A 15,993-nucleotide genomic window follows, 5' to 3' on the forward strand; every position below is an offset into this window, starting at 1 on the left:
TTTCTATGTAAGAAAATGCCTATACTATGCTAGGAATATGTCAGGATTTAATCAGCCATTTAATGTGCTTGTCGTTTGGCTTTTGATTTTGCCATTTGATAAGGGAAGTTTCGTTTTAATTTTCTTTTTTGAGTTTGTGTTTTTGTTATTTACTTTTTGGTTTGAGACGACCCACACTAAACAAAATGTAAAATATTTATAATAGAAGTTAATATGTTTGACAAAAGCAAAAACTAATGGAATACTTCGCACAAATGATAAACAGAAAAAAAGAAAATAAATGTAATTGTATGCAACCTGTTTTCCTTTAAAGGACATCCTGCCATCGTGTTATTGGATTAAAGTGCTTATTCTATGTGTCATCTTATTTTATTTTTTCTTTGAAAAGTTTTTTTGCATTTATAATTATAAGGGTTATAACACAATATTGACTGCAGTATCCCTACTTTTGACATTGTTACCTATTATTCGCATGTTTTGTTCACACATTGTTGTCAATATAATGACTTTTATGTGACTGTCTATGTAAATGAGAGATTAAGCTTGCTCTAACACCAGGTTTTATTCACCATTTTTCTACATAAGGACATGCGTGTACCAAGCAAGGATTATGTCAGATGTTGACCAGTCGTTTGGTTTGCTTGTGCTTGTGCTTAAGATTTTAGGTTTGCCATTTGATAAGGGACTTTTCGTTTTAATTTTTCTCCTTTGAGGTGTATGTTTTGTTATTTTACCTTTTTGTTTGAGACCAAACATACACAAAATATATATGATATAATTCAATAAGAACAAAAACTAATGTAAAACTTCGCACAACTAAAAAAAAAAGGAAAAGAAATTTTATCTTATATAACTTGTTTTATTTTAAAAGACACTTAACTTGAGATTAAAAAAAAAAGATTAGAGTAGCACCATGTATTTTCATTAGTCGAATTCTGATATACATTGATGTGTAGGATTATTTAGAGGTCGGCCACTTCACATGTTCAAATTCCATTTTGAAAAATATATATATTTAAAAAAGAAAAGGAAAAATAAGACCTTCGTTTTAAAACAAAAAAAAAACAAATGCTTAAAATAGAATTGTAAATTATCTAAAGAATTTCTTTGAGGTGGTAAGCACACATTTAATGTCCAATTTATAGATTTAATTTCAATAACTCATATGTTTGTATAACATTCGTTATCTGCAACAACGAAAGAATGTATTATAACTGCTCACACTAATATGATACAGGAAGTTCATTTGGAACATGGCTCTCCTAAAAAAGTATCCGAGGCTGAAAGTTCTTGAAGGAGGGGATGTACTAGATGTTGTACCTGTTAATCATGGTAAGCAAAAATTATCATTGAGTGAAGAATTTTAAACTGATACGTCATACAACAATTATATATGTTATATTGTTATATTCATAACGGGTGTGAAATCCTTTGATGTGATACAAGCATGATTTTTGTAGTTATCTTCTACTTTTTTTGTTCTATGAGAATGCTAGGTTATTTTGTTTTGTTTTAAGGTGAATGCCTTATATTTTTCAGGATACCCTTCCTTTACAAAACATTTTCACACTAAAAAACCAAAAAAAACTTGATTTGTGGAATAATGACCTTATTTTCTTTCTGCGAAAATAGTAGAAACATATTTGACCTTCCTTTTTTACTCTTTATACTAAGTTTTGTTTTCTCAATATAAACTAAAGAAGAATGAAATAATCAGTTTGTTTTATATATAATGGAGATAACAATATTGTCTTTTAAGCTCTATCCGATAACAGTTCTATATGTTATATCCCATATTCATTTGAATTATAACACAATTAGTTGAGTCATTTTTATTTAGTTTTGTATGATAGTTCTCTTTTTAAATAAAATACAATCTCCTTGTCCTTATTCATGATAAAATGCATTGCACGTTCTGGGTAAAACACACTTTAAAATATATTACGATCTATATATTAATCAATTTTCAATATGTTTTAATCAATTTATCATAACTTAAATTCATGAAATCTATATTTTACGATGGTGGTCTTTTGCAACGATTTAGTTAGAAACTATGGGTCACGGAATGGCATTCATCAATGAATAAAACCAATACTTCATAGTCAACTATAAACAAATATCCTACATAGCAAAATGTATAATTCTAACTAAGAAAGACACCGTTTCTGATCAGTGTTGAATCATAATCATAAGTTCTTTAAAGAGATGTTGAGACGACGAAAAACAAAAAACATATGTGTATTTTCTGTTGTTTAGAATCGCCTGACAAAGCGTAAAATGGTGCTGCTCTCCTTATAACAGGTCTCCAGTTAAAACAAATGAAAGATTCAAAACTTTTATGATATTCAAAATCTGTTAATTGTATAAATTGATTATACAGTCGAATAGTTGTATTTTATTTTTGATGAAGAATGTTATTAATAAATCCTTTTTCTTTTATTCGTTTTGAATCTCCTGAAACTTGTTGGGATGTCTAACAACAGCTACAGTCCATAAAAAACTAGATGAATGTCCAAAATAAAGAGAATAGCTAGTGTGTCATTAAACTCAAAGAAAGACATTCAGTATCATTTGCAAACTAAAAATGCCGAACTGATAAACACGTGTACAAACCACGACACAGAAAACTAACTCTAAAATAACTCAATCTTCCAAAAGAAACAAGGAGTGCTCCGGATGTATATGTTTATCGTTTGGCTCTACTGGCGACACCAGTCTATTTATTACTGTTAAATCTGTTGTAGAGTCATAACCATTATTCAGCTATTAGACATAGCCACATTATCCTTGCATATTTTTTGAAATTCGTGTTAAAAGGTAATTGTTATTTCATAATTATGTTCAGGGTTTGCAGTTGAATGTGCTGGCAATACTCTGATTAAAATTACTGGAGATATACTAGGTAAGAATTCTTTTTTGTCTTAATAGTTTTTGTTTTTTCTAAGACAAGTGGATACTTTACGTAGATGACATGTACGTGTCATGGTTTTGGGTTAATGTAATATTTCATTGCAAAATAAATGTGTTGGTGGAAATTTTCGGATTTAATAACGTAGTAATTCACATATACTTATAACTCTTAAATGCATTGTTGTTCTCACAAATTCGTATAGAAAATCACCATAAATCATTTGCTCACTTTTTGACAAGAAACAGTGTACACTTATCGATCCTTTAAACGAACTGAGTTATAAAGGTTATTTTATCAATGTTGTAATAAGATCTTTGAATATGGTTTACATTGGCACAAAAATCGATTTGTCGTCAACAAATTAAAATATGCAATTTGTATTCTTTTAAAATGTTTTAGGATGTATAAATACTCATCCACGTTCATTTTCAATATAGAGATTTCTTTACCTATGTATGACAGTTATTGTTTTTGAGTTGTCCATTGTTTAAATGCTTTCGTGTTATGCATGTCGATGTTTGAATTGTTAGCAAACTGGATCCTTATAAAATGTTTGTTACAATATTTGGCAGAAAATGGAATAGTAATAACAGAGCAGGATAAGCCGTTTCTATCTGTGAAAAGGGATACACGAGACATCATATCGCAAACTGTATCAGTCCTTCGAAAAATCAATATAATATTACTTGAAATTCAAAATTGTCCATGGTGTAATATAGAGTATATGTAAGTATTAACGTGTCATTTTTGAAAATTAACATAAGAAAATGAAGGGAAAAAGACAGCATAAAAAAAAACAAAAAAACGGAAAAGCAGCAATTCAGACACTCACACACAAAATAATATACACACATACCCATAAATATATATGGTTAAACAAACAAGAAGTCAGCACAACAAAAAGTCACACAAAGGACAAACACACTCTGGAATCGGTTTAGACGTCAACATGCATATGGTTGAAGTTTATCAAAATGACAGAGATCTTTTCTTTCTTTTTTAACAAATTTTATTGACATACAGTGTCAATGAAAATATGTAAAAAGACCTAACGATTCTTGGTATAGCAAAGACAAACAAAATCTGACTTTAACAATAATATTCATATTGAGTTTGGTAGGATATATTAAAGCACACACTATTAATATCTCATTTAGTTTAAAATTAACTTTGTGCCAACAAAAATTCATTGCGTTATATATCGTTGAAACTGTATACTATTTGAAAATGCCTTGTGAATGTTCTCATTCTTGTAAATGGGAGATTAAAAGGAACATATTTTTATACCTAGTTTATTAGACACGTGATCGTAAAAATTCTAATTCAGATAAATTGTGAAATTAATGTATGGGTAGTATATTAAAATACTTATTATGTGTGAATTTTCTAATTTGATACAAATAGTACTCGGTCGCCTTTATTGTCTTTTAATATTCTTTTTTACATTTTGCAGTTGGACGCCATGGGGTAACCGATACGAAATTCGTGCTGAAGAGTCAACAAACTTAATATTCTGCATTAAATCAGATCCTGAAATTCCCCAAAATTTTATAGTAAGTTACTTATAATTTTCGAATAATTATGAAAACTTATATTCACATGTATAAGACTTTTGTGTCGAAATGATTTAACTGCTTACTTTGAAGTGCTTCTATAATCAGATATAATCCAACTTGAAAACAAAACAAAATTATATCAAAACATAACATATAAAAAGGAACCATTTCTCGATAGTTTTTCGGTAGCTGGAATAATCATGAAGATGTCTTCACATTAAGTAAAAGCGTCTGTCTATGTTAATTGATAAAGAAATGCGTGGCTTTTCAAAACACTATAGTGGTCTTGTATCTTGAATAATGAACTGTTTAGAATTAGTTATCTTGAGGAGGATATAAAAGGGTTCATTTGTTTTATATATTTATCACGGATCATAAGTAACAGTCTTCATTTAGAAATGATGTTTTTGTAAATGCTATAGATTGCACTATAAATTAGTAGAGCAACATATTTGTGTTGATAATTTTTTGAATTGCGTTTAAGATGTGTACTTTTTATAACGTTATCATACAAAAATCAGAGTAATCAATTATTTTAAATCGATTTAACAAAAAGTAGTCGATTATTCGATTTCGTTACTCAGAATCTAAAGGTTAAAAAAGCCAAATAAAGTACGAAGTTGGAGAGGTATGGAGAATCCTTATTTTTAAAATGTTTTGCCGGATAAGCTAAAGTAAATTATTTTTGGGATAGAACATCCTAAGAATATTGTGTATTTGGGAAAATTCAAGGTTTTTTAGGTTCACTTAATTTATTAGTATGATTATAAAAGTTCATGGCAACACAGAAGTGCTGACTACCTGGTTGATGATACCGTCGGACAGGAAACCTCCATCAGTTGTAGGATCAATCAAATGGTTGTAAATAAACTCATAAAACATGCCAAGATTGAAAACTGTGAACGGCAGACGCGCATTTCGTCCTCTAAAGACTCACCAGTGACGCACGATTAATATTAAAAAGGTCAAATAGCAAAGTTAAAAAATTGGATGGTTGGATATGTTCTTTGTGTAGGCAGATGGAAAAAGTTAAAATAATTATACTCATAAATTTTGATTATAATTCTGATTGAAAATGAGTCAAAAGTATTATCTTTTTAAGTCTATTAAGTCTTAAGTTATACCCACTACAACTCATACCAAAATCTGTTTTCTAATATTTTATTTCAAAAGTCTGTCTCACCGATTTCTTTTTATGCACAAAAATGGGGGTTTTCACGAACAAAATAAGCACATTTTGGTAATTTTGAACGACTCGTACCTTGAAAAATAGCGCGGTAATCCATACTTTTCATATTTTTTCTAAAAAAGATTGTAAAATCTTCAGTTTTGCAAAGTTTAAGAAAATTCTGTGATTTTTTTTTTCTATGCCCCTGAACTACCGAAAGGGTTTGGGTTTTTTTGTAGTTTTCTTTAACTGGTTAACCTTATAAATAAATCGTTTTTTACGCCCTATATATTGGCATTATGTGTTTTCTGGTCTGTGCGTCCGTCCGTCCATCCGTTCATCCTTCCGTTGTACCGTTCGTCCGTCTGTCTGTCCCGCTTCAGGTTACAGTTTTTGGTCGAGGTACTAGTAGTTTTTGATGAAGTTGAAGTCCAATCAACTTGAAACTTAGTACACATGTTCCCTGTAAAATGATCTTTCTAATTTTAAAGCCAAATTAGATCATTTATCCCCATTTTCACGGTGCATTGATCACAGAAAATGATAGTGCGGATGGGGCATCCGTGTACTGGGGAAACATTCTTGTTTAGAACTGAAAAAAAGACTCTTTCTACAGGTGATAGATAGTAAAAAGGTGAAGAGGTATGAGATTAAGCGAAAAGATAATAAACTACAAATCAAAGGTGAGATTTTCAATTATCGAACATGCATCTGTGATTTCTGAGAGTCTGTAGTGACGTATCATTGAATGATATATGTATATGTACAAAGTGAATTATTTAGCAATTTATCGATATTTACCGATATTTTAATCTCTTTATCCATTTTTGCAAAATAAATAAATAGACAAAACAGTTGATTCGCATGTTGCACGAACGGAGCAAGACCAGATACTTTCACATGCAAATTTAGACTTAGTGAAAAAGTCCCATCTCAGCTGTTAACCAATTCGTGATGGCAAAACTTGCTCCTCATCGATTGTAGTCGTTCATCCTTATAACCCTTTTAAAGCATCTTATGCATCAGAATAATGAAGTTCGTATATGAAGTAACGTTTTAATTGAGATATAACTACATGTACAAGAACAAAAGACTGAAATCGTCATGTTTGTTAACAGTCCTATTTGATGTGGTCAATATAAGTCAATTTCAAGAAAAAATGTTAGATAATGAAAAAGACCACATCTTTAATATATCGAATAATGAATTATGGTAAAAATGTCATCGAGACATCAATCACCAGAGAATAAATACTACCTTCGTTCGACAATTGGCAAATTAGATACCGCATAGTAAGTTATAAAAGGCATGATAAATATATAACAATATAAACGAAGATTTATGTAAAAAAAAAAAAAAACGGAAGTACAAACGTGATATACAGGAACACACGACAACCGTTGAATAACCGGCTCCTGACTTGGGACAGGCACATACAGAATTTGATTGTTAACGGGTGACGATGTTATTCAAACTTAAAATAGTTCTATAACAGCTATTAAAACGGCTATTCATAATGCCGATGTGCAGCGCACCAACTACCAACAAAAATACTAAAGAGACAAAATACCAATACGAGATTGTACTTAAAATTATTTGATATCTAGTTCAAAGCCAATACTATATAAACTAATAAAATACTCGCCGATAGATAAATGCATATATTATTTTGATATAAGAAAACAATCTCATCTAGAATGTGAAGTTAACTTAGTTTTGACCCGCGTTGGATACTTTTTAACTCAAATGCCATTAAAAATATTTTGTAAACTACGGCTTTTCGTGACATTGTCAAGGAAGGTCTTTTTACTTATTAAAATATAATTGTAAAACACAATATAAAATATTTAAAATGGAAAAAATAAGAAAGTTCTTCTTTAACATTCTTAACTCTTGTTTTTTTTTTAATTAAAGGATACATGTACGCCCTCTTCCATGGTATAAATACCAGAAGGAGAAGATGATATATTCATCGTAATCTTATTTATATGTTTTGTTGTACTTGAAAAATCAATATGTTGATTAACAAAAAGGTCTTTAATAAATAAATATCAAATTGAATAAAAAAAATTAAAATGTGCATTCCTTAATTAAAGTAGAAGTAATTTCTCATTTTATACAGCAATTAAACATGCAACCACCTTACTTAAAACAATAGATATCTAAAGGTCAACCAATTTACAATTCAGGAGTCAAAAAAAAAGTTTCTTTTTGGCATGCTGAAAAATCAAAAAAATGTTGCCTAATAGTACTTTTTCTTTTTATTTCAGCCATGGAACAGGCAAATAATGACAATACCACGTCAAAAAAAGAATTATTGAGAGACAAGCTTTTACTCGTGTGTACTTCAGTACTGATAAGCACACCAGAAACGAAAACAAGGATATGTTGTAACTTTAACCATTCAGATACCACGAAGAGTATCTGTACTTGCGACGTGAACTGTAGTTTGCAACACAAAACATTTTTTGTTTGTATTGTTTTATTCTTGTTAATTTTAATTTGTACTGTTTCGTTTTCTTCTTGGGTCTGGTAATTGTAGAGGTTTAGGAGCATGAAAGGAGTTTAGAAAAAGGTAATATATTGCATCACACTCGATGCAGTGGAAGAATCTATGATATACGTCGTGCCATCACCGATTAAAAATATCTTTTTTTAATACTGGTTACCGACAACATTTTGACTTCTGCCAGTGAAAAAAAATGTTGATATTATAAACCAATAGATCATAGTTCTCAAAGGTTTGACCGCATTTACACAAACATAGCTATCACAAATGTTTAAGTTCAGAAAGGTTCTTATTTTTATGTATACTAAGGTAAATTTGAATTTGATTAATAATTATGGAGAGGTGAAACTAGAAATAGCGTATTGTCGTCATTCAGTATACTAAAGTTGTGGTGTTATATATTCTATTATATTACTGATACTCGTAAAAGATTTGCGACCAGATATAACCTCTTTTGATACTATGTCAACATACAAATGTATGTGACACACTTATGCAATGTTTTGAATGTAAATAGTGAAAGCGTGTCTGCTCACAGATTCGAAGGTCCGAGTTGTTATTTCATATTGCTTTATTTAACCGATAGTTCACAATATTGCTACATCACGGTGTATGCTTGGATACAGTAAGTATCACATGGATGAGCGAAGGGCTAGGGATAAATTGGGATTTTAAACACATTTTTGTCGATGGGAATAAATAATATATGATATCTGTTTTCTTGTTCACCACTGTCACGCTGAACGTTGAAGACTTTCTAATGTATGTTTATTGTAAAATTGAGAATGGAAATGAGGAATGTGTCAATGGGACAACAAACCGACCAAAGAGCAAACACCAATGGGTCTTCAATGCAGCGAGAAACTCCTGCACACGGAGGAGTGCTTAAGCTGGCACCTAAAAAAAAAAGTATACTAGTTCAGCGATAATGAACGTCATACTAAACATATACACAAGAAACTAAAATTAAAAATCATACAAGACTAACAAAGGTCACAGGCTCCTGACTTGGGACAGTCGCAAAAATACGGCGGAGTTAAACATGTTTTGGAGATCTCAACCCTCCCCCTATAGATATAGCCAAAAAAGAAAACCACAACAATACGCACAGTAAAACTCAGTTCAAGAGAAGTCCGAGTCCAATGTCAGAATAGGTAATAAAAGAAACTAAACAAAATGACAACGATACATAAATTAACAAAGGACTACTAGCAGTTACTGACATGCCAGCTCTAGACCTCAATTAAACTGATTGAAAGATTATGTCTTCATCATATGAATATCAAATACAATCCCTCCCGTTAGGGGTTTAGTGTTATATTTACCATCATAAAATATATGAGAAGAACATAACCCGTATTACTGTGTATGTTAGGCAAATAAGATATCCTGAAAATTCCTAAGTATGCTTGAAATATAACATCTGTTTCATGTTCTTTAATAAAATTGAGAATGGAATTGGGGAATATGTCAAAGAGACAACAACCCGATCAAAGAGCAGACAACCGCCGAAGGTCACCATTGGGTCTTCAACGCAACGAGAAAATCCCGCAACTGGTGGATGTCCTCACCTGGTCCAAAAATAAAATCGTGTTCTAGTAAAAAGAACGTCTCACTTAATCTTTTTTTTTCAAATTCCAAAGCATGGCTCTAAACAAAAGCTTAATTATTACATAAATTCTATGATTAATTGGATGTTAACTTTCTTAAGTCTTCAAATGTTTGGATATGATTTTTCATTGCGGAGACGACTGATTTTTAAGAAATATTCTTTTCATCAAGTACTTGTTTTTTTAAATATTTAGCGGTAAATATTACATCAATAAGAACTAAATATGAATATACCCTGCTTTGGAATGGTCAGAAACGCCAAGTCGATCCCTAAATATCCAAATTTATGACCAATATAAAAAAAAAGAAGATATGGTATGATTGCCAATGAAAAAAATGTCCACAAGAGAAGAAAATGACACAGACATAAACAACTATAGGTCACCGTACGGCCTTCAACAATGAGCAAAGCCCATACCGCATAGTCAGCTATAAAAGGCCCCGATATAACCATGTAAAACAATTCAAACGAGAAAACTAACGACCTTATTTATATAAAAAAAAATGTACGAAAAACAAATATGTAACACATAAACAAACGACAACCATTTAATTGCAGGCTCCCAACTTGGGACAGGCACATACAAAAATAATATGCCGGGGTTTACATGTAAGCGGGATCCCAACCCTCCCGTTGTGGTATAACAGTACAACATAAGTAGGCACTATTATGACTACAATGAAGAAAGGCTAGGCAATGAATTGCAGCAATAAGTTTCCATTTTTTTTTCATACAAATTTTGATTATAAAAGTAGATGTTAGTAATATGATGTAGATATGTACTTTGTACATTGTTAACATATGTCTTTAAGTGTGTTCATTTAGTTCAATCGAAGATCCCCAGTGGAACAAATCAGAATTCAAATGTATAGAATTCCTATTTATAAAAAAGATTTGGCATCCATATCAATTTCAATATATATACTGTTACATATTATAAAATATTAAATAAACAGATTTGTTACGTTTCGTACATGTATGTCCAATAAGGAGAGAAATACACACAAAATCCGTTGACTGCAAAACAATGGGATGTGCTGAATGAAACATAATACGACAGCCCAGACGGTGGTTGTTTTTTTGAGTTATAAACGCACAAGAAATCTGTTCTTGATTATTTTGTATGCCCCATTTATAGACATTGTGTTTTCTGGTCTGTGTCTCCATTCGTCTGTTCAATTTTTCGTCCGTCCATTCGTCCGCTCGTCTGTCCCGCTTCAGGTTAAAGTTATTAGTCGAGGTAGTGTTTGATGAAGTTAAAGTCCAATCAACTTGAAACTTAGAACAGATTTTACCTATGCTATGATCTTCTAATGTTAATGCCATATTAGAGTTTTCACCGTCCACTGAACATAGAAAATGATGGTGCGGATAGGGCATCCGTGTACTTTGCACACATTATTGTTAATTTTTGCATCTTTTTAATTTTTACCTCTAAAATATGTTAAACGGAGGAACGATATTCGTGGAAAATCAAGATAAAAATGCACTTGGATTGAATAATTAGATGTTGCATAATTCCCTTGTGAGTAACAAGGAAGTTACTTCAAAGTCTGGATAAATTTTAACATAAACAAATTGCTCGGTTTCCCAGTATCGAGTTATATATTATTTTAAGTACATGCTTTTAAATTATATGTGACAATAATAAATGAATGTATGGCTGCACGATTTGAAAATTACATACTGGATACAGTAAACATACACGACGTACTAATGTGCATGTTTATCTTTTCAATGGCTCATTTTATTTATAAATTAATTGAATTTAGGGTGTTTAGTACTTAAACAGACTTTATAATTGTTAATATAACACGTGTCTTGTCTTCATAATAATGGTCTACACAATTTTTAGAATCAAAACAAGATTTGTTTAATAAACAATGTATTTTCTTATCCCAATTCATAGAGTTTTATTTTCACTGAAATTGTTGCTTTATTTCATTTTTTCAATTTATTGAATCGGTTATCATTACAGAGCACACAACACAAATTATCCTTACATTAAGCAATAAAGAATTTGTCATTAGAAAAGGATCATTACGGAATTAATCAGTACTCTGTATAATGTTGTTACAACACCAAGCCGAGTACTGTCGTTTTTATATTTTTATAACAGAGTACATACAATGTACTTAATCTCTACTCGTTATAAGATTTACTTTAATCTCTACTCTATAGAAGATTTACTTGATTGTATAAACATTTTTTTATTATAAGTATGCAACCAGTTTAAGTAAAAATCATAAACTGTCTTCATACTCAGTACAATAGATACCAATTCGATACATACTGCAAACATGTCTTACAATCATGCATTCCAAGGTGAGTTAATCATATTCCAAAATACGATCTTTATGAAAGGATGACTTTAAATTGAAATTTTGTCATTTTTTAAAATCTAGATATTACTGCATTTTTGCGGTTAAAATTTTTTTTAAATGAATGAAGCTTAAAATAAAATATTGTTTTATTTTTTTCTTTCTAAATGTTTAACAATTTATATAAACGGATGAAAAAAAGTCCGCACTGCCCCAATCAAAACTATATTTCAACAATTTGTCATATTCTGTTTTATTCAGATGTTATTTTACTACAAATCTATCAACAGTCAAATAAATTTAATCAGGTCAGCATTCAATATTTTCTTTTCTTTTATTTATTAAAATCGGCCAGTAACTGTTTATTAATGAATAAATAAAAGAAAATATGACAAAAAAGAAATGTCAACTGAAATATTTACTAGCAGACACATCTATTTGATTTATCATACAAATTTTAAACGAAAAGTGCATTTAAATGTTTTATTTTATTGCAAGCAATGCCATCATGTACGTTTCTTAACTGAACACATTTAAATTATTAAAAACGTCTCATTCCTTATTGGTTTTACTATTCTTTTGTTTCAGATGACTGTTACACTTCCTGTATAAACGATGATGAATCTAAGTTGATGGTTCTGAAGGATAAGCATGCTTTATGTGAAGATTTAAAATATATTCTGTCCGTGCCTGATCTATGTGACGTTACATTCCTTGTTGGTCCAGAACAGCATCCCATTCACGGACTGAGAGCGATCTTAGCTTCCCGCAGCAGGTAAAACAAATGTTATTCATATCTTATAAACGTTCATCTTTCAGTCAAATAGACACTTTTTTGTACTCTTATTGTCATCTTTTATCTAATTGTACTATCAATTATAAGCAGTATGCACATTTGATTGCTTAACCACCAGTGGACAACATTACAGATATAAAAAGGCAAAAAATTAGCGAAACAGGAGATTTCATTTATTGTTTTTAGTTAGGTTCTTGTGGTGCAAACTTTATATTTCTTTGTTTTACTTTGATGACCATAATTGCAAATAGTTCCCTTTTCTGTTTGCTCATTGGACCATAAGGTAGATTATCATCATGTTCCCTTGTTGTCTTTTATGACAATTTTATATTTCTTTATTGTAGGATATTCTACTTAATGATTCTTGCAAAAGAAAAGGAAATGAAAATTAAAGATTCACAGAAGAAAATAGGATTCATGAAGAAATTGAAACAGATACGTAAATTGCTTATATCCAAGCCGACACACAAAGCAATAAAGTCCTTACCATCAAAGTTAACGATTTCTGTAGAAGAGTATGAAATCAGTGTATTTGAGAGGTTGCTACGTTACATTCACTGCGGGGTAGTCTCAGTCGACGTATTTACAGTAGTAGGTAAGTCCTGTCTCCTCTGTATTATTTTAAAAGATATTTCGTTTCGTTTAACAAATCTGCAATGTTGTGGCCTAGGAATATTTCTCAGCAGTTTCAAGCACTACCATATACAACTAGTTTTTTTTCAATTTATATGAACTAAACAAGGTTTTCAAATCAGGAAGCGTTTTCTAAAATTGAAATAACGTTAGAATTTGGTTATGATTTAACAATTGTAAGGTCAGCTTCATTTAAAATGTATATGCGTTGTCCAAATCACTATGCAGACAGTTCCAACAAAAAATAATGTGTTGGTATTATGTTTAAGAGAGATATCTGTTTTAAGCAGAGATATTTAAAAACATATAATTCATATATTTTCGATCATATTATTCTTCGTCACACAGTTCCGATCCAGGAAAGTCACGATTTCATTTTGTAGATTCTTGTATTCATTTACATATTTGTTTTGTAGGACTGCTGAATGCTGCTGAGAACTTCGAGTTGGAATGTTTAAAGAATGCATGCTGGGAGTTTGCTGTCAGTTGTATCCGCCCTGATCTGGTACATGATTTAATTGCTTCAGCGAATGAGTACTCTACAAGTAAACTGACCAATCAGCTTCTCAAAGAGGTAAATACTATTCTGTTATATATGCTATTTCTAAATACAGTCAATATATAGTCAATATACTGGCAAATTTGAAGTATTTACAAAACAATATTTTATACATCCTATACATTTGACGCAAGATAAAAGATAATTCATAAATGTAACTGACAGAATCTTATACTCAGTTTGATATATCACGAACAAAATTTCAATTTATTTTGGTTATGATTTAACAAGTGTAAAGTCAACTTCATTTAAAATGTGCTTGCTCTTTAAAATGTGTATTCGTTATTTTGTCTCTATTTTTCAATTGCACAAAACTATCTTGTCTAATATTATTATAATTGTATCTTTTTTCAGATTCAGGAGATATCCTATAACCAGCCAGAATTGCTCTACTACACACCACGTTCCCGATCATGCAGTACCCTGGACGTCACTGATAACAGACGGAATAATAAAACTACCAACGGATTCCTAATGAGAACTGTGTTATAGATCGTACTATATAATTATATATACCTAAATTTATTCAATTGTAAATAATAATATACAATTTGTACATATGGATGGATATCCCTATTTATTAAAATCGCATGTTAAATTACAAAGTGCTAAATATGTAAAACTAATAAAATTGAGTAAACCAGAAATATTATGATTGAGTTTTTATACGCCATATTTTTTTTATAATGGTTGCTACTAAACTCCCACATATTTTGCAAGTGCGTGTCCCAGGTGAGAAGCCTATTATCTAATGGTTGTCGTTGTTTGTTGCCTGTGTTATTTGCGTTCCGAACTGTTTTTACATAAATCGGGCCGTTGTGATATTTTCTTGTGTTTAAATTTTGTCACATGTTTTTGGTCGTTTTTAAGGTAAAGGTTCGGTTCAGTTCATTGATGAAGGCCGTTCTGTGGTATATTGATCATCCATGTCATTTGTTAGTTTTTTGGTGGATCTTTTCTGAACATGTATCACATATTTGTCACTGGACGTTAAGCAATCAATCAATATCATTCTCGATATTTGGTTATTTTGGTGGATAGTTGCCTGATTGGCAATGATACAAAAAATAATATATAAACTGATAAATATTATTTTAAATAATTATTCTTTTCATTTGATAATTATTCAATGTCTTTTTGTAGGATGCAATATCCTCCTATTGAAATTAGGGCGTTGATAATTTGGTTCAGCACGTCGGTCTTGCAAAAGTCCAAATGAAACCCTGGTGAATAGTTGTTTTTATGGCAATCATTCTACATCTTCTTAGTTTTTACAATTTTTATCTTATTTCAACATTTTCTTGTCCTTATGTACATGCTATATTTGTCAATGGAGATTAACACCAACTTATAATTATCATCGTCATCGTGTATTTTCTATTCGTTTGAATTACTACCATTTCTATGAAATCCTAGTCTTATAAAAAAAAAAGAGACGTATGATTCCCAATGAGACCACTCCTCACATAGAACCAAATGACTCTGAAATTAACAGCTATAGTTTATTTCTAAAGTTACTGCATAGTACAATTAAGTTTTTGATAATTGGAGTGTTCCTTTTTAGTTCTTGTTTTCTTTTTTACAATATCGTCCTGAACATGAATGAAATATTTGCCACTGGATGTTAAGCAAACAAAAATTAATATTTTTTACATTTATTATTTTAATGCATCGTAGTCTTTATAAGTCATAGTTTACTTTTTTGCCTATTTTCTTTGAAATTATCCATTTGATACAAAGAACATATGCAGTTTGTCTTTCACGAAGGTGATTAAATATGCAAGTGTTAATGCCAATTTAAAGTATTACATATATCTTCTCGTTGATCGAGTTCATCCCCGGTTTTCTTACTTGTTCCGTGTTGGTCATTTTTTTTTATAGTGTTTGATGACTTTCATTTCGTTTTTAATTCTTTCGATCATGGC

The 15,993-nt window shown here is 30.6% G+C and overlaps 2 protein-coding genes across 2 annotated transcripts; both read left to right on the top strand.

Moving 5' to 3' along the window:
* Nucleotides 1-1,197: 1,197 nt before the first annotated feature.
* LOC139526648 (uncharacterized) lies at nucleotides 1,198-8,174 on the top strand. The gene is made up of 6 exons (XM_071321808.1): nucleotides 1,198-1,332; nucleotides 2,849-2,905; nucleotides 3,487-3,640; nucleotides 4,368-4,467; nucleotides 6,255-6,321; nucleotides 7,909-8,174. The coding sequence occupies exons 1-6, from the start codon at nucleotides 1,254-1,256 to the stop codon at nucleotides 8,172-8,174; spliced, it is 723 nt and encodes a 240-aa protein (XP_071177909.1). The 5' UTR covers nucleotides 1,198-1,253.
* Nucleotides 8,175-12,059: 3,885 nt separating this feature from the next.
* On the top strand, nucleotides 12,060-14,706 carry LOC139526649 (serine-enriched protein-like). The gene is made up of 5 exons (XM_071321809.1): nucleotides 12,060-12,084; nucleotides 12,669-12,855; nucleotides 13,221-13,471; nucleotides 13,926-14,083; nucleotides 14,423-14,706. Exons 1-5 carry the CDS (start codon nucleotides 12,060-12,062, stop codon nucleotides 14,558-14,560), a joined length of 759 nt encoding a protein of 252 aa, XP_071177910.1. The 3' UTR covers nucleotides 14,561-14,706.
* The last annotated feature ends 1,287 nt before the right edge of the window (nucleotides 14,707-15,993 follow it).

This window comes from Mytilus edulis, chromosome 6, assembly GCF_963676685.1.
Source record: "Mytilus edulis chromosome 6, xbMytEdul2.2, whole genome shotgun sequence".
In the NCBI taxonomy this organism is placed as follows: domain Eukaryota; kingdom Metazoa; phylum Mollusca; class Bivalvia; order Mytilida; family Mytilidae; genus Mytilus; species Mytilus edulis.